Genomic DNA, 26,363 nt, shown 5'->3' on the forward strand with positions numbered 1-26,363 from the left:
ATGCAGTTTTAGAAAATAATCAAATTTAGAGTGATGACTAACTCCATCACACCACCTTGTTGTTGATTATTTTCCTACAGCACAGCACACACACACAAAAACCCACTACTCTCTTGGGCCTGGGGGCTCACACTCCTGAGTGGAGAAATAAGTTATCACTTTAGTGACAAATGTAGTGATCAGTGCTCCCAAAGCTAAGAAGGGGGTAAAATCAGCTGTTGGTTTTTAAATTAGTAACTATTTAAGCTGTAAAAATTAATTGTGAATAAATTGACATTTTGGATGAGTTCTTGTTTTTTCCTCACTTCATTGCTGCCACAAACAGAGATATCATTAATGTGGTGTCTGAAGTGCCTCACCACTGGGAAGAGAAAATTCTTTATTATGACGGAATGAAGATACTCGACAAATTGATCAGCTGCTCTTTGTTTCCACAATAAATCTATACTGCCATCTACTGGTCACAGCGCAGAATTCAGGTTTCCCCATCACTGTTCAGTATGTCTGATATTTTCTAATTGGTTCACTCACATGTAAGGCTTTGCTCTGTCTTGTGGCTTCCACAAGCACTTACTATTGATTCACTATAAAATACTAGTGATGTCTTAAATCAGATCTCCTGATTTCATGCTTCTCAGGCCTCCAGTTTCTCTAAATAAAACCTGATGCTCAGTCTCAGTTAAAGGGGGAAAGGGTGTCTCTTCTGGATACACATATGTGTAAAATAGAAACCCGGAAAACAGTTTTCAGTAGTTTGCAGAATTATATAAAGTAGAAAATGTCAAGGTTTGACCTTGTGAAAGTTTTTTTTCAGGCCATCACACAAATAAAACTGATCTGTTCTTAATCCATAAAATAAATAGAGCGCCAGCATAAAGTCCACTTGATAAATAATGCCATTTTCTGAGAGTACTCTCTGTATCCTCAGTACATTTGTAACACGGACCAAATTGTTTGGATTTTAATACTAAATATTTATTTGTAACATCATGTAGTTTTTTTAACACTGTATTTTAAAAAGTTAAATAAACTCGCACCACGTTTTTAAACGTGAAAAGGTTGATTTGCTAGCACGTATTTGCTAACCTAAACACAGTACTTTACAGCTGTAATGTTCAGCATGCTTTACAGTTTGTTTAAAGAAAAAGCTTTAAAAAAGTAATCATTTTAAAGTAATATTGTAAATCAGTTTTAAATATGATAAAAAAATAACCTTGCTTTAGTGGAACTCGTATGTGGGAAAAGTTTTTTTTTTATGATTTACAAAAAGATGACAAGTTACAAATAGCAGAAAAAAGGAACAATGACAGAAATGGAATCTATAAACAGATTCAAACATGCATAAAATACAATTATCTAACATTCATAATAACATGTATTATTGTGTATTTATCTAAAATCGCTAATTAGTGAAGCAAAATCTATTAAGAAAACCAGTTTGGGGATCATTGTGTAAAACTTGCGCTGTAAAAAACGACTCGCCTCTGAAACCACTCTCGCTTCAATATTACGTCATATTCCTGCGACCTCCGGTTGTCTGTTTCCAATATGGCCGCGTCCAGGTTAGAAATCAATTTTATCAGGTTGTTATCGCGTTGTGAAGCTATTGCTTCCGAAAAAAGAGGAGAGACGGAATGGAGGCTGGAGAAGGTAAAATGAATTAAACGTCTCTGCTGTAAAAGTTGTAGTTGTCGCTGTTTTTTAACGTTATGTAGAGTTCATTTGCGTGCTTGAGTTTTTCCAGCCTGTCTAACAGCCACGTCGGCTAGCAGGAGGATCACAGCCCGGGCTCAGAGCCGGTTATTACACACTAAACTGCCGTTATTTCACCTGCACGAACATCTGTTTAATTAGTCCAAGTCAGTCCACACCAGGCTAGGCTAAAAATCCATTTTTAACTATTATTTGTTGATTTATTGTATGAGTAATTCCACTTTGCTCTTGTACATGACAGTGCATTGCTCATGATTTTAGCAGCAGATACAGAAGTACCTTTAGCTGTAAAATCTGTGTGAAATGTTCTATATAAATAGTTACAATAATAATTAGTCTAAGATAATTTGTCTAATGTAACTAGCCTTGATAAAATGAGGAAATTTAAGTCCTAGCTAGTTTTCCAGCTGGTATTTTCTCAGGAAGAATAATGATAGCTAAACAACTCAGAGTTATTATTTAGTGGGTAAATCCCAATAGTGCACTAGATAGGGTGCAGTAGGTGTTCATTCATACCCTATCTAGTGCCCTTATGGAGGGAGTTTAGATCTTTAGTATGCTTAAATCCGGTTTAGACTGTGTGATTTCAGCATTCTTTTGAGGTTATTGCTTGTCACACTGTACGAGATCCCAATAAAATCTCGGTCGAATGTATAATGGACAGTACGATTAGATTATATGATGAAGGTCGTGTAATGCACAGGTTTCCAGCTCCCTGTTCTGTATATTGTAGTGTTTTCTTTGCTTCCCCTACACATTCACTTCAACTCAGGAAGTGCTGATAAGTAGCTGATTAGATGAATCGTGTGTTGAGAGCAGAGAAAACACTAAATTGTGCAGGGCCAGAGTTGGGAAGCTGTGCTCTAATGATAGAAAGATGATTGACAGTTAAGTTTTATACCAGTCCCTGAGGGGAAGTGGTGCCTGATCTCTTATCTGTCCATTCCAGATTTTTTTTTTTTCAGCTCAGCTCTCTGCATGAGTGAGGTGCTGCCTTATTTGTTAGTTGTTTTGGATAAATAAATGTTAATGCATGTTTGAGACTTTGGTCTGCCTCCAGTGCTCATGCTTATTGGTTGTTAGCTGTGATGTCTGTATGGTGGATAATTCCAAATATCTTCATGTTGTTCAAGTACGTGGGTGCCTTGGAGGACATGCTGGTGGCATTGAGAAAGAGTCCAGGGTATGACAGCATACATCTTTCTCATACTTTTGAATACTTCTTAGGTATTTTTCTTAGATCTGTATGCATATATGCATATATATATATATATATATATATATAATCCATATGTGAATATACTGATTTGATTTGGTGTAATTTGTTTATCATTTTAGCAAACCCACTGCTGAGATCCTGACAGACTACACACGTAAAGTCGACTTCCTCAAAGGTCTTATAGAGGCTGAGAAGCTGGTCAGTGTGACGTTCCATATCTAATTTTCACCCACATCATGTAAGAACAGTTTACGCTCAATTTCACTCCTCTTGTCCTTGTGCAGCCGTCACCTTCGGAGAAAGCTTTAGCCAATCAGCTCCTGGCGCCGGGTCGCACACCCACCATCTCCAGCGAGAGGATGTCGGCCACCAAGACAGTGCACATGCAGAGTAAAGCACGGTGCACAGGGGAGATGCGCTCCGAGCTCTTCAGCTCTGTAAGCTGCTTATTCTAATCTGCAGTGCCTTGCATAATTATTCTCTCCACCAAAATCCAGCCCCAACCACAGCTTTGGACATTTGTGAAGCATGATGGTGGTAGCATCATGCTGATTCGTGTGTCTGTGACTAATCTTCTCTTTACCTGATTTCTGACTTTTAGTGGACGGTCTCCTCAAGGCAGAATCACTGTATGGTTGTGCTGTATTCTTTTCATTTTTCAATGGATTTAATGTCACTCTGCAGGACGTTCAAAGTTTGATTGATATTAATTCTTGATTCGATACTTTTGCAGAACTTTGACCCAGGCTTGGTTTGATAACTCATTGGTCTTCATGATGCTGTTTGTTTTGGTATTTTCTCTAACACACTCTGGGTTCTTCTAGGACCAGGTGTTTTGGTATATTGAGACCACGTTACACTTAAATTGCACACAGGTCGACTCCACTGAACTAATTACATTACTTCTGATGGCAGCTGGTTGCACCACAACTAATTTAGGGCTTTCACAGTAACCGGAAGTGAGTACGTATGCGATCACAAATGTTGTGTTTTTTTAATTCGTAAATAGTTTGACAGACGATATTGATTTTTTTCCCCCGCATTTGGCTATTTAAGATGAATGGATGGATGGATGAATTAATGATTTAATGATTTCATCCCCGAGGGGAAATATGGGATCCAGGAATCTATTGGTGACATATAATCCCAGTTTAGTCCATTTCACTTCCAGGTTGTAACATTACAAAATGTGGGAAAAGTTCAAAGAGTGAATACTTATGCACAGTTCTGTAAAATACGCTGAATGTCTTAATATAGAAAGCTTCATTGTCTTATTAATCTGTGGTGAAAAACTGCTTATGAACTTCTGTTTCTTTCTTTTACAGGCTGCCTCAAGTGCAGGTATGTTTCATTCTGTCCTTTCGATCAGAAACTGATTGGTGGAGAGAGAGAGAGAGAGAGAGAGAGAGAGACTGTCATTGCTTGAATTTACTGTGACAATAGTTTTTGTTTTCCTTCATCAGGTGCTGAGACAGAGCTGAGACATAGGAGGTGAGATACTCACATCATCTCCATATATCATACAGTCTCATTCTTTCGCTCTCTTTCTTTCTTTCTCAGTTATTTCTCTCTTTTATTTGCAAAAAAGTGCTTGATGTCACTCTGTGCTTCTTGTAGCCACTTCCTGTAAGATTAAAACACCGTGTGAACGCAGCCTTAGAAACGAACTAAAAACCCCCGAAATGATGATTAATTTCTGGTTTCAGTTTTAAACACAAGGTTTCAGCTTGAGCTCTCGTTTAGTGTAATGGAAAATTATGTCTTGGAGAAAGAAAGCGAGTGTCTGTTCTAAAGACGTAACACAGTGTACAGTGTGTAGTTACTCACTCCTGAAATGACAGAAACGGAGCTGTAGCTCTACACTTCTCATTCTGTATCTAAAACTACTGTATCTAAAATGACACTGTATAAAATCTCAACAGTTTCTAATAGAAATTTAAAAAAGCTAATGATAAAACTGAGTGAAAACTAAACTGAAGTTCAAGTGACCATTAAATCCAAACTAATTAAAAGGCTCCACGTCCATCTTGTGTCATTGTCACCCAGCCGCAGTGTCCCAGTGGACGAGTGTGAGAGCGCGGCCGAGCTGGACGCTGTACTGCAGCACCACCACAGTCTGCAGGAGAAGCTGGCTGAGGACATGCTGAACCTCGCACGCAACCTGAAGAACAACACACTCGCTGCACAGAACATCATCAAACAGGACAACCAGGTCTCACATCCACACACACTTAGGAGTGTTTTTTACTCAAATAACACAGTGGAGAGTTTGAACATGAGTTGAAACTGCCAGCCAATCAGAAACAAGCATTTTATATTATTTATTTCGTTCTTTCATAAAAAAATATAATCAGACAGCTTTAAATATTGTCTTGCGTCTTATTAAACTTGACTGACTTTCAGCTTAAGTTATCCAGTTAACTGAGAAATCCTGATGTCTGATTGGCTGTTCCAAGTTCCTTGAAGTACGCTCAGCTGTGACACATCACAATAATTGAATTCTGTATTAATGCAGAAGGCTTTAAACCAATAAAACCCATTACACTTAAACCATCATTAAATCCATGCAATACTCTAATCTTTGATCATTATATTGCTGAGAAACCAGAGCTTACTGTTACTGTTAACAGACAACATTATGGCAGAAGAACCATTTATTGTGAATATTATTAAATTCAATTAATATTTGATTGATTTATTTGAATTAATATTCAAATAATTCAATAAATTGAATTATTGATGAACACCCTTACCTGGGATAAAATCTCTGTAACGCACACCGTGTCGTGGCTTATTGCTTTAAAGTTTACAGAAAAGGAGGCTGTAAGACAGTGTAGCTACATACAGATTATGTTTCAGCCCTGCGCTGGATATTTTACTGTGTTAATTCAATTCAGTTCAATTCGATTTTATTTGTATAGCGCTTTTAACAATGAACATTGTCTCAAAGCAGCTTTACAGAACATAAGAAACAAAAAGCATGCAAACAGAAACAAAAACATGCAAACAGTCCTAGATGTTAGACAGAATTATCCCTAGTGAGCAAGCCTGAGGCGACTGAGGCGACTGTGGCAAGGAAAAACTCTCTTAGATGATATCAGGAAGAAACCTTGAGAGGAACCAGACTCAAAAGGGAACCCATCCTCATCTGGGTGACACTGGAGAGTGTGATATGAACAATGTCCTTTCTGTATTTATTTATAGTCATGTAGGTTGTTGTCTTCCTCAAAGTCCTCAAAGTCCACATAGGGTTGGCAGCATTGCTTTGAACACCCAAATCCTCACGAGGCAGAAACCGGCTGGAGCAGGTCCATCTCTGGATGCCTCAGGATCCTCATAGGGTTGGCCTCCTCTACTGGAGCTGGCACAATCTCTATGTGCCTCGGGGATGGGTAGAAGAAGGGAAACAAGTGGAAAAGGAATTAGCATAGCTGCTGTTCAAATATTAGTAAGCCCTAAGTCATAATTTGCAATTAATAAGCTGACTGCTTGCAGGAAAACATTATGGATGGGACAACAGTTGACTTTTTTTTTTCTTTTTTTTTTTTTTTTTTTAAGAAAAAAAATTATGATGACAGCTTATTACCATAAAGTGCACTGTTTGGCTTTGGCCACCAGGGGGCAGTGGTGTGTTGCAGGACGAGCTGCAGGCTGTTACTTGCGTATTCTCATCATTTGTTAATAACCATTATTCTAAGACTGAGTGTTAAGATTGGGTTTAAAATGACACACTAGCAGCATGTTGTAGCAGCATCACTGTATTTCTGATACATTTATATTGGCATGTGTTATTTTTAAAATCATTAAATGCACATTGTGTGAACTGCAAGTCTACATCAACCCACACTCCACTCAGATGATGTCCTATAACATATAACTTATAATAACACCATTTAAACATAAACAGGCTCATACAGTGGCAGAATAAATCTGTATTAAAATTTTAAAATGCAAAAAAATCAAATCAAATGAGAATCTTATCATCATCATCATCTGGCTGACTCATGTATAGTTTAGTCTTTAAACCTTGGTTTGATGCTTTGGGTGGATTTCTCATATTGTCAGGCAGTTTTCATGGTGTTGGTTTCATACTGAGCATGTGCTGTAGCCTTCACCTTTCTGTAGCTGTTGTGACAGAGCTAGGTATGACTATGAGATATGTTTTGTCATGTTATGCAGGCTTTAACTACGTCCTTTGCGTTTGTTCCAGACTCTGAGTCAGTCCATGCGGCAGGCAGATCTGAACTTCGAGAAGCTGAAGACTGAATCGGAGCGACTGGAGCAACATGCAAAGAAATCCGTCAACTGGTTCCTCTGGCTGATGCTCATATTAGTCTCATTCACCTTCATCAGTATGATCCTGTTCATCCGCCTCTTTCCCAGACTCAGGTGATGTGACCTGACTCAAATGGCGGCTTTAACACACACACACACACACACACACACACACACACACACACACACACACACGGACCTGTGTTTTGATTATGCAAACCCCACTGAAGGCCTGGACGTGACTCGAAAAGATCCTGTGCAGCTTGTACCAGTGAACATGGCCACTGTTCCTGCATTAACACTAATCCCAGTTCTTTATATTTATCTGCTTCATTAACTCCTGTATAATATTAAAACATCCTCATAATCATCCTGTTATCTGCAGTCTTCCAGTGTCACACTTCGTCTGCAGTCTAGAACCTGCTGAGTGCTCCACATGAACCCTGACGTTCTCTCGAATAAAGATTTTAGTGTTTTTTTTGCTGATTGTAGAATTCTGGGCATGTCTTTGTTGGGACAGATGGACATGGACATGTCTTTCAGCAATCAGCAGACAGACCTCACTGACTCCACGTACTGTTAGCGCTGTGGTACGCCACCTATACCAAGTTTTGGTTCTATTTCCCTAAATATAAATAAGCTAGTCAGTTTATATAAACCACTGCAACTCCGGCCATGGTAAAGCACTTCCTCAAGATACATGAATGTGGTAAAAAATGTGTCAAATATTATCACACAAGCATCCAGGAGGCTCTCATGTAAGTGAAAGTGACTTTCTTTGCTTCGTATCTGATTGTATATTCACCCTACGTTCACAGTAGCAAGCAGCAAGGCACATGCAATCGTTCATTTTGTATGTATGTACGCAACACAGAGTCGAGATTTCAACAACAAGCAACATCTGAATCGATTCACTCAATTCTATTCAAATTAGCACCGATGCTGTGAAGTGACAAATCAAAACAATTACCTTGAAGGATTCCTCAGACCAGTTCTACGACATGTGTGCGCTGACGTTTCTTCAGTTCCCTGATCGCAATTTTAGTTCCTACCTGTAGTGTGTTCTCACAAAAAATATAAGAAAAACTTATAACCACAGTTTCATCTAATCCTGTCATATACGACGTCTCGTTAAATGCGTATAGAGACATTACAAAGAAAAATAAAGCTTGGAAGGAAGTGGCAGAGATCGCTGGAGCGTCTGGTGAGCGTATAGAGCTAGTGCAGTTTTGCTAATCTGTTTTACTCTCTTGTAGTTTTGCTTGCTTTGCCAATCTAATCTGAGGATTAATCTAGTACAAAGCCGAGCACATAACATGTAAATCAAAAACAACTGATTAGTGTGTTATTTAATTTGTGTTAAACTAGTTAGCTTTAGAAGGTATATGTAGCTACTACCATTCCTCATCTCATCTCGGGACAGGCCTCAGCTACAAAGAACAAAAAGCAAAACCACCAAATTGTTGCGTGCTAGTGTGAACAGCCGCCTATATTCTAACATATCAGTTAAAAAAAAAAAGAGCATGCTATGGCTGACGTTTAAAGATTTTTTTGTGGTTTTTTTTGTGTTTTTAAATCCATCAAAATGTTTTCCAATTCAGCCGAAGTTTATGTGAATGTGTGTATTGTCCTCATGGATGATCTGCTCTGTGTTTTATGTTTTAAAATTTTGTGATATTGTCTTATTATTGTGGCCTCAGTGAGGTTTGAACTGACTTGCTGAAAAAGCACTGTGTCCTAATCTAAAGGTCCACTCTTGCCTTTGAGGTCCAGCAGGCTTGTTGGGACTCGCCTGAGCCAGAGAGCTGCATTCTGAGTCACAGCGGGAAGCTCTTCTGATCCTCTTTCATACACATGACTCGGTGAAGCCCAACAAACCTTCTGTACTCTAACAGAAACATGCCTGATTTGTGCATTCTGTTAAGTAAAGGAAAAATCAAATCTCCATTGAACCTGAAGCTGTGTACATCCACTCTCAGGAATACACACCAAGGTCAGGAGCAGAGTCTTAGCATCATTTGTTCAAATTTAACTATCCTCGTATCCATAGTCTCCTATCCTTTTTTTCTCTCCAAATTCCAGAGATTGAAATACAAATTAGAAAAAATTAATATGAACATGCATTTGCAGTTGGATTTCCCTCATGCATAAGGGAAACATTGAAATACGTGAAACATTCAAATTCGGTTAAAGAAAAAAAAAAAGAAAGAAAAAAAAAAAGATGTTTCTTTCCAAGTCCCGCCCACAGCATTTGATTGACAGTGCTACCTTGTTGACAGGAAACGCAAATGAGATTGTGTAAAGATGAGAGACTGCAATATTCAAAGAAACGATTGCAATTACATTTTCAGTACTGCAAAATCACACCTGTTAAGACGTTGAGAATAAAATGTGTGAAATGCAAATATTTTGTACCTGAACTTGAATTATATCTCAAATTGTGCACTAAAGGAAATCCAGATGCAAATACATGTTTAAATGAGCTTTTTATTAGAAGAGCTGGAGTTTGAATAAAGTCCAGAAAATGTTGCCATATTCAATATCTGTGTATGTAAAACAGCTTAAAAAGGTTTATTTTAATTGAATGAATGAATAAATAATAAGAGTGAAGACTGGTCTGCCTCTTTTATCTTTCTGGAGTTGGTTCATACGCAAAACTGCTCGTCATTAATCAATGCGCTGCCACGAGAGTTTCTTGACCCCCTGTAGCTGTGTATTGTTGTGCAGCCTGATTGGTTCAGGGCAGGTCAGGGTTTTAATTTCTCCCACACTGACTCTCTCGCCTCTGAAAGCTCTCAGCAGGGCGTCGGAGGCTGAAAACACCAGCAGGTGCAGCTCTGTTCCAGGAAACGGCTCGGGAACACAACTGATTAAGATACGCCGAGGGCAAAAAAAACACAATAGGCACCGAACACCGCAGGCCACATCAGGGCCACCGCGCTTCTCGTGTTTTTTTGCGTCAGACAGAGAAGATAACACTTTGATACAGTAACTGTTTTTAACCTTTTCACTCGTTTTGTTCGTGGGGGTGAAAGATGTTATTAGTTATCGTTGACAGTTTGGAGTTTAGCGTTCTCACAAACTGAGACTGAGCCTGATATAAAGTGATAATGCTGTCTGGAGCTGAACATAGCTTAATGGCCTCCAAGGTCAGTTTTATCGTCATATCCGTATCCTTGAGATTCCTGCGAATGGAATGCTGAAGGTTGAAAAATAACTACTGACAAATAACGTCAAATACTCCAGGCTTCTTGTGGCAATTTTCTTCCAGTTACCTTAAAAAACAAAAGCAGAAAGGTTTTGCTTTTTTCCACTCTGTATCCCAGCTATATATGTGTAATATGTAAGGAATAAAACACTCCCATGTCATGCTGTTAAAGGAAAATAAGCAAAGACGGGGTGGGGTGGGGTGATGAAGTGGAGTTACTGTTCCCATCCTGAAAAATTAAAGTTACAGTTTCATCTCTGTCTATTACAAAGAGACTCCTTCCATAAATGTTAAATAAACACATTTCTCCTTACTTTCTCCTTCTCCTTATTATTCTTTGTTTATATAGAGGGTCCGCCTTACAAGTCCCTGATTTAGGCATTGCTATAGAAATGATAAACGTATTAGAACGAGTGCATTAATATAAACCTGTCATTAGTGTTACAGCTGGAACTATTGTCAGAACTGCAGTTATAGAAAATTAATGCACTCCTCCTGACCAGTCAGATTTGTGAATGGAGCAGAATTGTGGTACAATAATATAAAGATGTAATGTAATGATTATGTATGGTGCAGGAGTGTCCAATCTTATTCGCCAGGGCCAGTGTGGGTGCAGGTTTTCATTCCAATCAAGCAGGTACTTAGTGATATGAAGATGTTAATCCCAGATGATGACATTCAAGCAAAGAGGAATGAACTTATCTACAGTGCGACTGCATTAAGATCCTTCTGGAACATTTTAACCTGGAATAACTGCAATATTAATTGTGTAAACACAGGAATGACAACATGAGGCGGCTACGTAATCCCTGCTTTGTAAACATGGTCATGCGCAGGTCATCAAGCGGAGGGAAGGATTTTATCCTCATAACAGATACAAAAATAAACAATTTAAATGTATCATTAAAGCTATAACACAGGTCTTTAAAGTGCAATCGTGTACTTTAAATAAGTTGTACATCACATACTGTAGGTCCTTCATGAGAGGTACAGAACATATAAGTACCCTTTTTCCCTCTGAGACTCTATGATCACTGTGTGCCTGTGATCCGAACCTTGCTTTGGGTATCTGCATACGTCTAAATGACTAATGTGAGCTGCTCAGTCTCAGATGATTTCCACATGATTGGAGATCCATACACGTCCCACTGTGATTACATCATCAAACGGTCACTTTGACCCCACAGGCTGACGTACTGGACTGTGCTTTTAGTTCTAATTTAACTCATATTAGTCTTTTAATTAGAATGAAGCAAGAAAAAATATATGTGAATATGAGGGCAATTACATGCACATTTAGCAATGAGTGCACCTTCACTTTTAATAATGTTGGGGTTGAATTCAGAGCTGTTGAATTCTTGATTCTGATTGATCAGAAGGGGTTGATTAATTTTCTAGAACAGCAGCTCTGACAGTAGTGCAGCTGCACATCACAGGTTTATATTAATGCGCTCATTCTAATACGTTATCGTTTCTATAGGAATGATATGGTTACTATAGAATAGTAAAGTTTTGTTACAAGTCAACATCCCCAGTGTTGGTGCTTTGTAACAGTCAGGTAACCATTACAACATGGAAAAGTCTTCAGGACAGACGAGTTTACACTTTGCATTTATTTGTAACATGACAAACTGGTTGATGAGGGAATGACTGTTACTGCAGTTTATAGACATTAACATTAAACATTTAACAACATTAAATGTAACTATAAATGGATAAGCAAGTTCATTCATTAAAAATTGTAATTGTTGGCAAATCGGTGCATTATAAGATGAACAAAATAATTCAAGACATGTATTTACTTATTACTGATAAATACTAAAAATAAAAAATGTTCTTATTTAGGGTTTAGAAGGTTTAGAAGGGTTAAAATGAAGGCAGATTTTTTTCACTCACAGCATTGTCATTTTATCCAAAAATATGGATTTTATCCAAAAATATGGAACCAGTTACTGTGAGGATGTGTGGAAGTACTTCAGACTCAATGCTAAATGCAGAACCATGTTTTGCTTTGGAAATCTCACATTTCCCTAGATAACAATGATATTCAGTACAACACACTGATGCGAAAGAATCATACCGTGGAATCTGGCGAGTTTACTGAAGATACTGACTACAGATTACAGAAACCGATATACAAACCTGCGACTCAACTAGTGATGTTGGAAACATTTCAAAAATGATAAAGCGTCAGTCTCAGGAATCAGTCGATGCTCATCTCTAATCTACATCTGCAGATGAGTTAATAAAATAAATAATCATGTTTTCAACCTGGACACAAGGAAGAGGAAACCAAATGTACACAGTATGTTCTTTTTTGTCTTACTTATAAGATTTTTCCAATTTTAAAATTCTTTCTTCAGTGTAAACTCTTTTTCCTGTGATTCCATCAGTTTCCAGCACACCTCATTATTTATTATTATTTATTATTGTATGTTAAGCCATCAGTGTTTTATGCTTAAATTATTTTACAGATGTTGCTCTTAGAAGAATTAATTCTGGCTCCTGAGTAGCCCAGCGGAAAAGCATTTGTCCTGTCATCGGGAACCTGCAAGTTTGAGGAGTCTAGAGAGAAAACTGGCCATACTCTCTCTCCCCTGTCAATCACAGTGACACTAGTCAATTGTGGGGGTATGTGAGCTCATGCGTGGACCTATTATTAATTTTGTTTAGTAACACAGAAACTCTTAGGAACCCTTATTGCTCCAGGTTTTAACACAGAACAGGTTTAAAGTCTTCTCTAAAAATCAGTCTAATACCCAAGCTGTTGAGCAGCTTGGTCTCTGGTATCAGCTGATACTCATCTCTGATATGAAATCAACATTTAAAGATGAGCTACTCAATAAATAAATAAATCTCTTGGGTACTGTGTCAGAAATGGAAAAAAAAAGTGATCTGTGCGTTTCTTAGATAAATAGAAGTGCAGTCTCTCATCATTGTTTCTGACAACTAATCACTGATCACCATCGCTCCCAACAACCAATCACTGATCACCATCGCTCCCAATCACTGATCACCATCGCTCCCAACAACCAATCACTGATCACTGATCACCATCGCTCCCAACAACCAATCACTGATCACTGATCACCATCGCTCCCAAAAACCAATCACTGATTACCATTGTTCTCAGTGACCAATCACCAATCACTAATCACCTTTGTCTGAGGACAACCAGTCATTGCTCACTGTTGTTCCCAATGACCAATCACTGATCACCTTGTTTGCAACAACCAATCACTTATCACTGTTGTTCCTGACAACCAATCACACAGCACCATTGTTCCCAAAGACCAATCACTGATCACTGTTTCCAATGACCAATTGCATGCATGCTATAAGTGGATGTGTTTTCCACACACCTCTGTACTCAACTCAAGGTGTGTGAGTACATTAGTAAATTCCGCAGGATCAGTGTGTGTGTGTGTGTGTGTGTGTGTGTGTGTGTGTGTGTGTGTGCGCGTGGGTGTTTTAATAGCTCTTTGGTTCGGCTGACCTTTCATCTGTTTGTTTTCTTTTGGTCACTGTGTTTGTGTGTGTGCACTGAGCAAAGTATCAGAATGTGTAAGGTGTGGTCATTAGTCACCTGTAACGTCAGCCTTTTTCATCTGTGAAACATTGCCAAGGTAAAGAATATGGACTGAGAAACTACTTCATGCTGGGACATTTAACCACATTACACCTGCTGACTATTAAAGAAACAGTTTAGCCAAAACTGCAACGTACACAATTTCCTGTTGCCCAAATTCAATCAAAGCAGTGTTTAGTTTTGCACTGGAGCTACGAGTAAAAGCATCTTACACCTCGAAAGATGTGTGGCTTAGTGACACCATATATACACAAAATTTCATTAAACACCAGGAAATCTGTGTTAAAAGTAAAATATACACATCTTATTAGACCTACATTCTCATCTGAATCACTTTTACATCCAAAATTCCTTCTTCAAACATTAGGCAATGCCCCCTACCTGAGTCTGACACCAAAACTCATGCTGATGAGGAAGAAAGTAATTTTACGCTGCACATTTTTCCCCTGCGACGTCCGTGTGTGCATGTTTATAGATAACAGTGCGTCATCCAGAGTCAGAAACAACATCAGCAAGATTTAGTTCTACTGGTGGCTGTGAGTTTCTGTTACTGGTTAGGAACATTAGAATTGAGTGTAAAATTAAAGATACTTCAAACAGCAAACATGTCTCAGCTGATTTTGTATTCAAATGTGTAGTTTATCTCTTGTGGAGCTACACATAGATGTAGCATCTTCACTGACTTCATGATAATGAACCTGCTTACTTTGCTTGTGAACTTGCTTACTGGTTTAAATGACACATTAAATATTTCAGCTAAAGGTACCTGATTTGTTAGCAAATGTTTTTAACTAAAAAGCTTAGTTTTGAAGTCATTAGAATTTAATGTCTGTAGAATTGTGGATTCTGATTGGGTGGTAGGTGTTGATTAATTTTTTATAACAGCAGCTCTGACAGTAGTGCAGCTGCAAATCACATTAATTTATTAATGCACATGTTCTAATACATTATTGTTTCTATAGTAACAGCTCATTCACGGGGACTTGATGCTTCACATAAACTAATTAAAAATGTGTGTAACGGTTCATATGGTGAAAGGAGAAATGTGTTTATTTAACATTCATGGAAGGAGTCTCCAGTGTCAAAGCTTTGTAACAGTCAGAGGTGAAGCTGTAATTTTAAGTTTTCTGACATGTTCATGACAGAGGAGTTTATGCTTAGCAGTTTCTCAGTAACACCACAAACTGTGTTTTTTTTTTTTGTCTTATTAAATTCAAGAGAGAGAGAGAGAGAGAGAGAGAGAAAAGAGAGGCTGATAAGGGAACAACTGTTTATAGCTGCTATAGGAACAGGAACTAACTTGTTTCTGTTGTTGACGATGCACAAGATTAAATGTAACTAATAATAGTTTAAAGTATGACGAGTCGTTCTTTAATAAATTAAAACTTGCAATCATTGACAAATTGCTATGGTATAATAAAACACTTTGGGTTGTGCTGTTATAGGAAAATAATCAGCTGTGGTGTGGTAGCAGTAACTCCACTCCATCACACCACCCACAGCACACCCCCAAATCTTTAATTCCTTACATCAGAGAGAAAGAGCATTAGCTGTTTCTTGTGGAGAAAAATATTACAGCAATAACCTTATAAATCAGAAACAGCTTTGAAATATACTTTTTTGGTTCCAATTTTTTTTTATCACTTTAACAATGTGTTACATTACAACTGTTGACCGAAGTGCTGTACAATTAAAGCAAATTAAAAAAGGACACAAAACAATGCTAGTAAGAATACTACATTTACACCGATTAAGAAGCTGAAAAACAAAGAGGTGTGTTTTGAGACATGATTTAAAAACTTCAGGAGTTGGTGAAGACTTAATGTCAAGTGGCTGCTGTTAGTTATGGAAGCTCGTTTCTGGCAGATAGAAAAGAGAAAATATTGCATAATATATTTTTGCTCTATCTTTGGCAGCAGCAGCAGCAGGAGGAGGAGGAGGAGGAGGTTAAAATCCCGATCCGCGCGCGGCTGATTCGGAATCCGTGTTTTGGCGCGCGCCGCAGATCGACCCGAGCTGACTTGTTTACTGCTGGAAGGGACACACGGAGAGAGACAGGAGTCCATATGAGACACAGCGACCAATTTTACCCACTTTTTTGTCTACTTTCAAGTTGACTGACGCGTCCATTTCAGGTGTCTGTAAGGGAAACCGGTGTGTTTGTCGGCGCGGGTCGGTTTCAGGTGTCGTGAGGCTGGAAGACTCTCAGTAAGACGCTCACACGTCCAACACTAAGCGCTCCATTTTGGCTCGGAAAAAAAAACCACAGCATAGACGGATTCCCAGCCCCTGGGTGAATGTGACTCGTTTTGAAACGTTCGGAAACCCGTGTGTGAGGGTGTTGGAGAGGAAAACGTGTGCGTATCTCAAACCCTACCTGGAGAATTAAAGACCAACTTGTGTTTGTGGAGGAGCAAAATACTGCAAGTGCGTGAAACTGCACGAGCTGGGGATTAACGCCGATTTATCCTGGAACATCCACAAGCTGGGTCAATAATTAATTGGGATATTTACATAACGGAAAAAATCGTCTGTCTTATTAATAAACACAAACTTGTCTGAGGTCAGTAGGATCGGCGTGTTTTTGAGCAGTAGTGCAGACTCTAACTGGAATTTCTCGGAGGAACCTGCAGGCCTAGTAAACACATGTCAGATTTGTCTGGGCTCAACCCACTACCTGGATTTTTGCTGTGTGTTTTTGAGAAGGATGTCCGCGTAACCCGCTGAAATGAAGCTGTGCATCCGTGTGCCTTTGTGCAGGAGCTCGAGCTCGCGCCGTGTGATCGCAGAGTGCAGTGTAGCGCACGAGCAGAAGGCGGAATAGGTGCACGCGCTGAGGTGAACTCGCTCTCAAGCACCACGCTGGACTTGTGCTCTGTGTCTGAGCCGCAGTGCCTCAACTTTTCCCAACTTCTCACTGGACTGTCTTCATTTTTGTTTTCTTCTTGATAATTGTTGTTCTGTTGTAAAGCTTTGAAGGCACTACAAATCGGATTTAAGGATTTTTTTCTCCCAGAAAAGTAAGAAGAAAGGCGTTTGAAGGCACAATGCGCCCGGACTCGGTCCTGGCTGTTTTCCTCACTTTTATCAGCCTCTTGTGGCATTCTGGATGTTTAAATGCTGAAAGTGAGTATAAAACCTGCATTTCTCACACAACACGCTTTGGTATAGTGTACTGTTTGTGAGCAAGTCGATGTAAGGAGTTTGTTTACAGCACAAGGCGCAGGCTCAGCACACGGAGAGCCAGTGTTTTGGTGCGCTTGCAGCATTGTGTACATTTGGCTGAGGTTCAGTTTTACATCTTGTGTTTCATCAGGAATCTAACTGACTGTTCATTCCTTACTGACACACAAAAGCATGTACTTGGATCTAATCTGGCTTTCCGCCCGAGCTCGGGTCCTCGCTGTGTCCCTGAGGCCTGGCTGATCCAGCAGCCTGAAGGCCAGATTAGCTCTTCTTCTCCTCCTCCTCGCTGGACTCGGCTAGTCGGAACCGGAAGTAGTGGCGGGCCTTTTCCGCCTCGAATTCCAGACGATACAGCAATGCCGCACATCGCTGTTGCGTCTGCCATGATTTTTGTTTTTTAAAAACACTATTTGTTTGCTAGCGAATCACAGCCACACAGTAAGAATGAACGGCGAGAAAAAGGAAAAACAGTGCCGCAGCTCCGTCCCAAAGCACGTAATTCCACACTAAATAGTACGCACGCGACCGCAGATTACACCAGGTTACCATAGTTACCGCAGTATTTTGATGATACTGCTGTTCAGTACACTGTTTAATGCGGAAGCGGGGATTAAAATAGACATTCACGCAAATATCAGTATAAAGTGCAAGTAATATTGATATTCATTTCTATACGAGTTCGCAAATAATTTATTCAGAAATGAGCAACAGAAGTTATTTTTTTAGTCGAATGAATTTATCGAAAACTATTTCGCCTACTGCAACAATAAATTGATTATTGATGTAATTTTTTTTTTTTTTTTTTTTTAAACTTGTTAAATTTAGTGTAGGTAGATAGTGCGCTTCCAGTAACGGCTGTTTTGAGGAGCGGGCGGTGTGGGCGGAGCTTGTTTAACAGACGAGTAACCGTTGCCATCGCAACCATCACCATGCACAATTACAAAAATATTTTTACATTTTCATCTGTTTTAAATCTCTCCATGTTGAATTATATAACATTTGGAAAGCTTGGGGAATTTTTTTAATCGTTAAAATAATAAGAAGGCACATTTATAAAATTTTCACCCATTTTCAAGACACCATAGGTCTTAAATCTAGACACTGACACTTCTTTTGATCTGTGAGACTATGCAAATCAGTGTTTAATAATGTTTAATTTAAACAGGTTATGTTTCTTTTTAATAAAAGTAAATATGAACAAGCTTTAAGGATGAGCTACCTGGCCTTAACCTTATAAAAGCGTTTAAATTGATTTGGAAAAGGGTGGTGCAGTGGTGCAGTGGATAAACAGCCGTAATCAGTTTCCTGGTTCGATCCTGAGCTCTGTTACTGTTTGTGGAGTTTTCCGTGTTCTCCCTGTGTCTGTGTGCGTTTCTTCTGGGTTCTCTGGTTTCCTTCCACCTCCCAAAAACATGCCGGTGGGTGGATTGTATAAGATAAATTGCCCCTAGGTGTGAATGAGTGTGTGAATGTGTGTATGTGGTGGTCTGCAGTGGACTGGTGTCTTGTCCAGGGTGTACTCCCGTTTCACACTCAGTGTTTCGAGGATAGACTCCAGATGCATGGATCCAACTTTGGTGTCCATTGAAATGTTCTCATATTTGAAGTTTCTTTGAAATTATTTCACAATACACTTTTTTGAGATGTTCAAAAAATATCGTATCACAATATCTTTTAATGCCTCTTTAAAAAAAAAAAAAAACATTACAAGCTCTAGAAGCAGCTTTTTAAAATGGTAAAACTTTTCAGTGTTATTTTTCTAGAAATTAAATAAGGGTATCAAACTCATTTTATAGGTTTTTTTAACATGAAAAACTGCCAGCAGTTTGTTTGGCAACATTTTTGAGAAATTTTAGAAATTACAAAACAGCTCTGACTCGTCGAGGCATGGACTCCACAAGAGCTCTGAAGGTGTGCTGTGGTATCTGGCACCGAGACGTTAGCGGCAGATCCTTTAAGTCCTGTAAGTTCTGAGGTGGGACCTCCATGAATCTGACTTGTTTGTACAGCACATCCCACAGATACTTGATCAGATTGAGTTCTGGGGGATTTGGCGGCCAAGTCAACACCTTGAACTCTTTGTCATGTTCCTCAAACCATTCCTGAACAATGTTTGCAGTGTAGCAAGGTGCATTATCCTGCTGAAGGAGGCCACTGCCATTAGGGAATACCGTTGCCATGAAAGGGTGTACACGGTCTGCAGCAATGTTTAGGTAGGTGGTACGTGTCACATGAATGCCAAGACCCAAGGTTTCCCAGCAGAACATTGCCCAGAGCATCACACTGCCTCCACCGGCTTCCCATAGTGCATCCTGGTGCCATCTCTTCCCCAGGTAAGTGACACACACGCACCCGACCATCCACATGATGTAAAAGTAAATGTGATTCATCAGACCAGGCCATTTTCTTCCTTTACTCCATGGTTCAATTCTGATGCTCACATGGTCATTGAAGGTTCTTTCGGTGAAGGACAGGGGTCAGCATGGGCACTCTGACAGGTCTGCAGCCTCACAGCCCCATACGCAGCAAGCTAATAATAATGCGCTCTGCCACACTGCAAACATTGTTCAGGAATGGTTTGAGGAACATGACACAGAGCTCAAGGTGTTGACTTGGCTTCCAAATTCCCCAGAACTCAATCTGATCGAGTATCTGTGGGATGTGCTGGACAAACAAGTCCGATCCATGGAGACCCCAACTCACAACTTACAGGACTTAAAGGATCTGCCGCTAACATCTTGGTGCCAGATACCACAGCACACCTTCAGAGGTCTTGTGGAGTCCATGGCTCAACGGGTCAGAGCTGTTTTGGTGGCACAAGGGGGACCTAAAACAATATTAGGCAGGTGGTTTTAATGTTATGGCTGATCCGTGTGTGTATCTATCTATCTATCTACATATATATATATATATATATATATATATATATATCTCAACAACATCTCAAATGTGTCATATGTATATGTACTAAAGTGTGAGTTAGAAAGTTTTAGTTGGACAAAAGATTCAGTGTGTCCTTTATCTCCGTCTGCTCCTGCCTTTGCTGTCTCATGTTCATGCTCCTCTGGCGCTCTGCTCTTTGGAAAGGTATTTCTCCCAGAATGCATTGCGTGTGGAATGTCTTTGAAGTGGCCCACCCTGTAGGTTCCCTCGCTGCCGAAGGGGGGGCTGGAAGTCGAGTTTCTGTCTGGCTCCTATTCCTGACCTTTTTTCCTTCTTCTTCCAGGTTGCAGGGCTGAACATATGCTGTTTAGTACGTGTGAGTGCTGTATGCACTAGGTGCTTTTTTTTTTTAGGCTGTTGATTGCAATCGTTTTGTTTTTGAACATTAAGTGAAATGAAAAAAAAAGCAGAAACAGGAAGTCTTATTTAAGATGTGTCATAATAATCTGTTTTGCAATACAGTGTGCAGTGAATCATGGGCATGTCATCACTCTTCATCTGTTGCATTTTGAACTAGGCTACCTAGGTAGGTAGCATTTTTAACTACTGCTTGTGCTTGTGAGACAAATGCTGTTCCACTCGGAAGGCACCATAACGAGAGCAATTCTCATCACAGATTTAAATTCAAAACTTTTTTTCAGATTTGAAGGTAACATTGCATATATACTTCTCTGAGAAAGCAATCACATAGATTTAAAAACATGGCAGCCCCAGAAATGACCTTTAGAATAATGTTAAGCCTTCTTTACAGAGGATACTATGGAAGCCCATTTTCACCAGGTAGAAAAGAAAAATTACATCTTGTTTGACGCAGCAGTTATCTTAAAATTCTGCCTTGTGATCTCAAACTTCTGCCTCACTATCTCAACCTTCTGACTTATGTCAACATTCTGATTATCTCACATGTCTGACTTATTATACTGAAACCTTTATTATTTTTTCAAAAGTCTGATTTATCATAAACCTCTGACTTTTTAATCTCACAATTCTGACTTAGTTTTTTAATTGAAAAATATTGATTTTTTTTATTAAATAAAAATTTTCAGGTAATAAGATAAAAACATTGGCAATAAATAAATAAATGATGCAGTTTCTTCCTTTTCTACCTGGTTGAAGTGGGTTTCCATAGAGTATAGACAACCATATGTTAAATACTTAACGTGTAAAAATGGGGGCAGAAAAGAAAAGCATAAAATCCTTTTAAATAGGAAAATCTAATTTTGGCTTTAAATTCGTTTACTATTAAGTTTTAATATTGGCTTTTTAATATTGTTTGTTTAATGATCTATATTGTCCTTTGTTGTCAAAATTAGAAAAGATGCCCATATATAGTATAAAACTGAATACCTAAGACGGATAAGTTTAATCGTCAAAACAGTGAAAATGACACGCATATAAAATTAGCATCAGAGTACTACAGCAGCAGCAATGGGAATAAAAGACAGTAGCTGGTTAGGATCAGCATTTATTTCTGTTTCATAAGAAGCTTAAATAATCCATCATGTAACTGAAGCTTAGAAAACCTGTCGTATAATTGTTACAACATGCATAACAACTTTTTAATGCCATAATTCTAACAAGTTTCCCTGAGCGAGAGCTGACTGAACCGCTGAGCTTTATTATGTAGTCTTATAGCACTACTGTTTATTTTGTTCTCTCTTTCTCTACCATTCATTCGTTTTACGATCTTGTTTGTTGGGCTGTGCTCGTTTAAAGTGCACTCCAAAGTGCACTCGCTCCATTTTTTTTTTTCTTTTGAACTGAACAACCGTAGGTGGCTTTTGAACCCTGAAATAAAGGCTGCATTTCATTTCACCTGAGCAGAAACGTTTATATAATGGAACAATATTTCAGTTCCATTATATATTATTAGTGTGTGTTTATATATAATCTGGCAGCAACACAATGTAAAAAATCAGACAGATACTAATGTTCACATCAAACATCAGAATGAAGAAAAAGTGTGATCTCTGTGACTTTGACCATGGCATGGTTGTTGGTGCCAGATGGGCTGGTTTGAGTATTTCAGAAACTGCTGATCTCTTGGGATTTTCACACACAGCAGTCTCTAAAGTTTAGAATGATGTGAAAGCAGAATGTTGTGAAAAGCAAAAAATACCCTGTGAGCGACAGTTCTGTGGGTGGGTACGCCTTGTTGATAAGAGAGGTCAGAGGAAAATGGCCAAATTGGTTTCAGGTGCCAGAAAAGATATAGTAACTCATATAATCACTCTTTACAACTGTAGTGAGCAGAAAAGCATCTCAGAATGCACAACACATCAAACCTTGAATTGGATGAGCTACAACAGCAGAAGACCACATTGGGTTCTACTTCTGTCAGCCAAGAACAAGAATCTGAGGCTATAATGGGCACAGGCTCATCGAAACTGGGCAGTTGAAGTTTTGAAAAAAAAATCATCTGGTCTTTTTCCAGTCTTCAGCTGTCCAGTTTGGGTGGCGTCTGTGCTGGTTATCTTGGTTGATTGGATACATGCATGAATATGCAGGTGTATTGGTGTTCCTAATGTGGACAGTGAGAATATGTGTATCATACATTTTTCATATAAATAAATCTTTAATCAAAATAGCCGTTTGAAGGACTGGCGTCCCTTCCAGAGTACATTTCTGTATCCTGTCCAGTGTTGTCCAGTGCCAAAGCAGTTCCTGCGTCGCAGCCGCAAAAGTTCTACTCCGTGTGGTATAAATGAGAACTTATTTGAATGAGTGCATTAAGTTAAGCCCCTGATTTGTCTTGTAGCTGAACTGCTGTCAGACCTACAAGATCACTGTTGAATTCTCAAATCTGAAGGTATTGATTAATTTTTTTTGGAACAGTACGGCTCTGGCAGTAGTTCCGGCTGTAATTAAGTGATAGGTTTATACTAATGTACTCATTCACAGGAATTGCATGGAAGACTCTTCACATAATCTAAGAATAATAAATATTATAGCAAAGAATATATATCGGTATAATTGCTGATATGATGACGTTTTTTGTTAGGAGACTCTTATTTAACATTTCTGGAAGGAGTCACCAGTGTCAGCGCTTTGTAACAATAAGTTTTCTGCAACGAGAAAGTGTTCATGTTTTCTGCAGACAAGGTGTGTGTTTTTTTTTTTTGTTTTTTTTTTGGCTTATAAATTTGGAGAGAAAAAAAAACGAGAGGCTGGTGAGGGAACGACTATTTATAGCTGCTATAAGGTAAGTGAGAATAGGAACTAACTTGTCTACCAGATTTTCCACAACATCAAATGTAACTATAAACAGTGTAATAAAAAATTTTAATTACTGGCAAATTGCTGTAGTATAAAAGGAACAAATCACTGCAGGACATGACTTTAGGGTGGTGTGATAAGCTGAATTACTGTTACCACCTCAGTGTAGATTATTTTCCAATAACAGCAAGTTCCAAAATGTTTTATTCCTTACTTAATCAACATCTATTGACCAGTCAGAATTGAGAGTTCAGCAGTGTTGTGATGTAATATCAATTTATTTTACATGCTGTATTAAGATCTTACTAGCCAGCAAATGGCACATGGAGATTTAAAAACAAGTACCATGAAATCAGCTTTCAGAAATTCATAACATTTGACTTTGAGTACAGCGTTTGCTTTTTAAAACATTTAGCTGTCAGACCTCTTATTATAGAGCTGCTTGATCTAAGATCTGATGTTGGTGTAAGTGTAGCCGCTCCCTGCGCCAGTATTGAACTCATGCCATGACAATTTGATCCGATGAGCTTGTTGCTGTTTGTAGCTGTAGGTGTCTATGATCTCATGCTTTAGCAACCCTGTTGAGCCATGCTTGTGTTTCTGGTGGCTTGGTTACAGTATCTGATGGGTTAAATGTATTTTAAGAAAGTGCTATATCACTGGAATATGGAAGAGGCATGACTACTTGCCTTGCGTTCCAATACTGTTTTAACACGCCCTTGTTGACTTTCTCTCACAACTCGGAAATATGAGTGGTTTGTTATATAATACTCTGCAATACTCAACATGATATTGTTGTCACGGACACTTCAAAAATAACATCCCTGCGTTAATAGCATGTTTGGGCAACATTTCTGTTCTTGATATGAGTTCCCGGTCTGATTTGGAATGAGTAAGAGGACAGACCTTAAAAAAAGGTGATTTAATTCTGGGCAAATTTAAAGCTAGTATTGGATGTATCAGTTTGAGGAGGGCAATAAAGTCCTAAAAACATGGTGGAGAGAACAGCTGTTTCCAGTTAAAAAAAGCAGGTCTCAATTGCCATACTTAATTTACGGTTAAAATGCTGCTGAAAAAGTATAGCTATAAAAATGCGTGTTCATTTAAAAAACAAAACAAAAAAAATTATTGTGAGAATATCATATACAGCAACCGATTTTACAACATTAGCTAAGCTAGCCCTCAGTACAGTACCAGTAGCGATCTGAAATAACATAGCTAGGTAAGTCTAGCAAGCTAGCTAATGTGAGGGGAAATCATTTTATTTTTCAATTAAACCCAGTAGGCAGATACACTAGCAGGTTTATTAGCTAGCTAATATGATATAAGCAAGCAAATATCATAAACAATGTTAAGCACTTGTGAGGCTCCCAGTTTAGAGGACATGATTGCCTTTGAATTTTGTACAGTCATACTGGGTTGCTAATGAGCTAGCATTCTGTTTTTCTCAGAAATCCAGTCAGGTTAGCTCATGTTAGCTAGTCGGCTAGCAGCAGTAGTGAGGATTATAAGCATTCATGAATGTGAAATAGAATTCCTGTCAGATTAGCACATATTAGATAGTTGAGTAGCATTAGAATACAAATTAAAAATCATATCAGAAATCCTATCGGGTTAGCTCGTGTTAGACACCTAGCTTGCAGTAACATTGAGGATTATTAACTAGTTGGATAGCATTAGCAGAGATGACTGAGTATTTATGACTATGGATTAAAAATCCTCTCACAATTCCTGTTTGGTTAGCTCATGTTAGCAAAATGGCCACCATTAGCAGGCGGGAGGAATATGATAGGAATATGGAAGGTTTGTAAAGGCATGAATTTGACATAAATATCCCAACAGGTTAGCTCATAATGATTATAAGCACTTAAGAATGTGAATTAAAAAATCCTCTCAGAAAAACTGTAAGGTTATCTCAAGTTAGCCAGCTTGCTTGCGTTAACATTAGGGAGTATTAGCTAGTTGCCTAGCATTAGCAGTGATGACTTTGACTTAAACATCCTCTCAGAAATCCTGTCAGATTACCTCATGTTAGCCAGTTAGTTAGCATTGGCAGCAAGGATTTTATAATTATGAATATGACAAAAAACCTGTCAGGTTAGCTCATGTTCGCCAGTTAGTTAGCATTAGCTGTGAGGATTTTATAAGCATGAATATTACCAAAAAAACCTGTCAGGTTAGTTCATGTTTGCCAGTTAGTTAGCATTAGCAGTGAGGATTTTATAAGCATGAATATTACCAAAAAAAACCTGTCAGGTTAGTTCATGTTAGCTAGTTGATGAGTGAGGATTCTGAGCATTTATGACTATGGATTAGCAATCCTTTTCGAAAGCCTGTCAAGTTAGCTGGTGTTAGATGGCTAGTTTGCATTAGCGTGGATCATTATAAGCATGAACATGTCATCAAAAACCTGTCAGATTAGCTCATTTTAGCTAGTTGGTGAGAGTTAGCAGTGAGGAATAGAAGATTTTGTGAATATGACACAAACATTCTCTCAGAATTCATATAAGGTTAGCTCATATTAGCCAGCTGGCTAGCACTAGCAGTGAGTCTTATTTCTGAACATGACTTAAAATTTGTCGCAGAAGTCCTGTCAGGTCCTGTACTGTCAGTGAAGATTATGAACATTTTGCCTATTACTTTACACGATTTTTAAGAACATTCAGATCAGGTAAGATAGTTTGCTAGAATTAGCAGGGAATGTTATAAACTTTTATTACTATGAAATCCTCTTGGAGCCAGGTTAGGACATATTAGCTATCAGACTAACACAATCAGTGAAAATGTGAGATATATGAATTGCACTGTATTCCTTCTTTCTACTTGAATGTACTTAATTAAAAAAAAAACTTTAGACGTAAATATTGCTGAATGTTCAATTTAATACTTGAGTTTGGTTCCAAACAAAGCATTTATTATTTTTGCGCTATAATACCTAGGATGTTTAAGAAGCAAAGGTAAGAGCAAAAACACAGTGGTGGTACAAAATGGAGCACCTCAAATGACCTGCGTTT

The 26,363-nt window shown here is 38.6% G+C and overlaps 2 protein-coding genes across 2 annotated transcripts in view; both read left to right on the forward strand.

Annotated features, from left to right (window-relative positions):
* Window positions 1-1,497: 1,497 nt before the first annotated feature.
* Window positions 1,498-9,817, forward strand: use1 (unconventional SNARE in the ER 1 homolog (S. cerevisiae)). The gene is made up of 8 exons (XM_026930476.3): window positions 1,498-1,650; window positions 2,847-2,896; window positions 3,052-3,130; window positions 3,217-3,369; window positions 4,258-4,273; window positions 4,396-4,423; window positions 4,979-5,144; window positions 7,143-9,817. Exons 1-8 carry the CDS (start codon window positions 1,549-1,551, stop codon window positions 7,323-7,325), a joined length of 777 nt encoding a protein of 258 aa, XP_026786277.1. The 5' UTR covers window positions 1,498-1,548; the 3' UTR covers window positions 7,326-9,817.
* Window positions 9,818-15,988: 6,171 nt separating this feature from the next.
* The window catches only part of insrb (insulin receptor b), a 76,308-nt gene continuing 65,933 nt past the window's right edge, over window positions 15,989-26,363 (forward strand). The window contains exon 1 of the mRNA XM_026930452.3: window positions 15,989-17,130. Coding sequence (XP_026786253.3) covers window positions 17,052-17,130 — 79 coding nt within the window. The 5' untranslated portion in view covers window positions 15,989-17,051. The remainder of the gene's footprint in view (window positions 17,131-26,363) is intronic.

Source organism: Pangasianodon hypophthalmus, chromosome 11 (genome assembly GCF_027358585.1).
Source record: "Pangasianodon hypophthalmus isolate fPanHyp1 chromosome 11, fPanHyp1.pri, whole genome shotgun sequence".
In the NCBI taxonomy this organism is placed as follows: Eukaryota; Metazoa; Chordata; class Actinopteri; order Siluriformes; family Pangasiidae; genus Pangasianodon; species Pangasianodon hypophthalmus.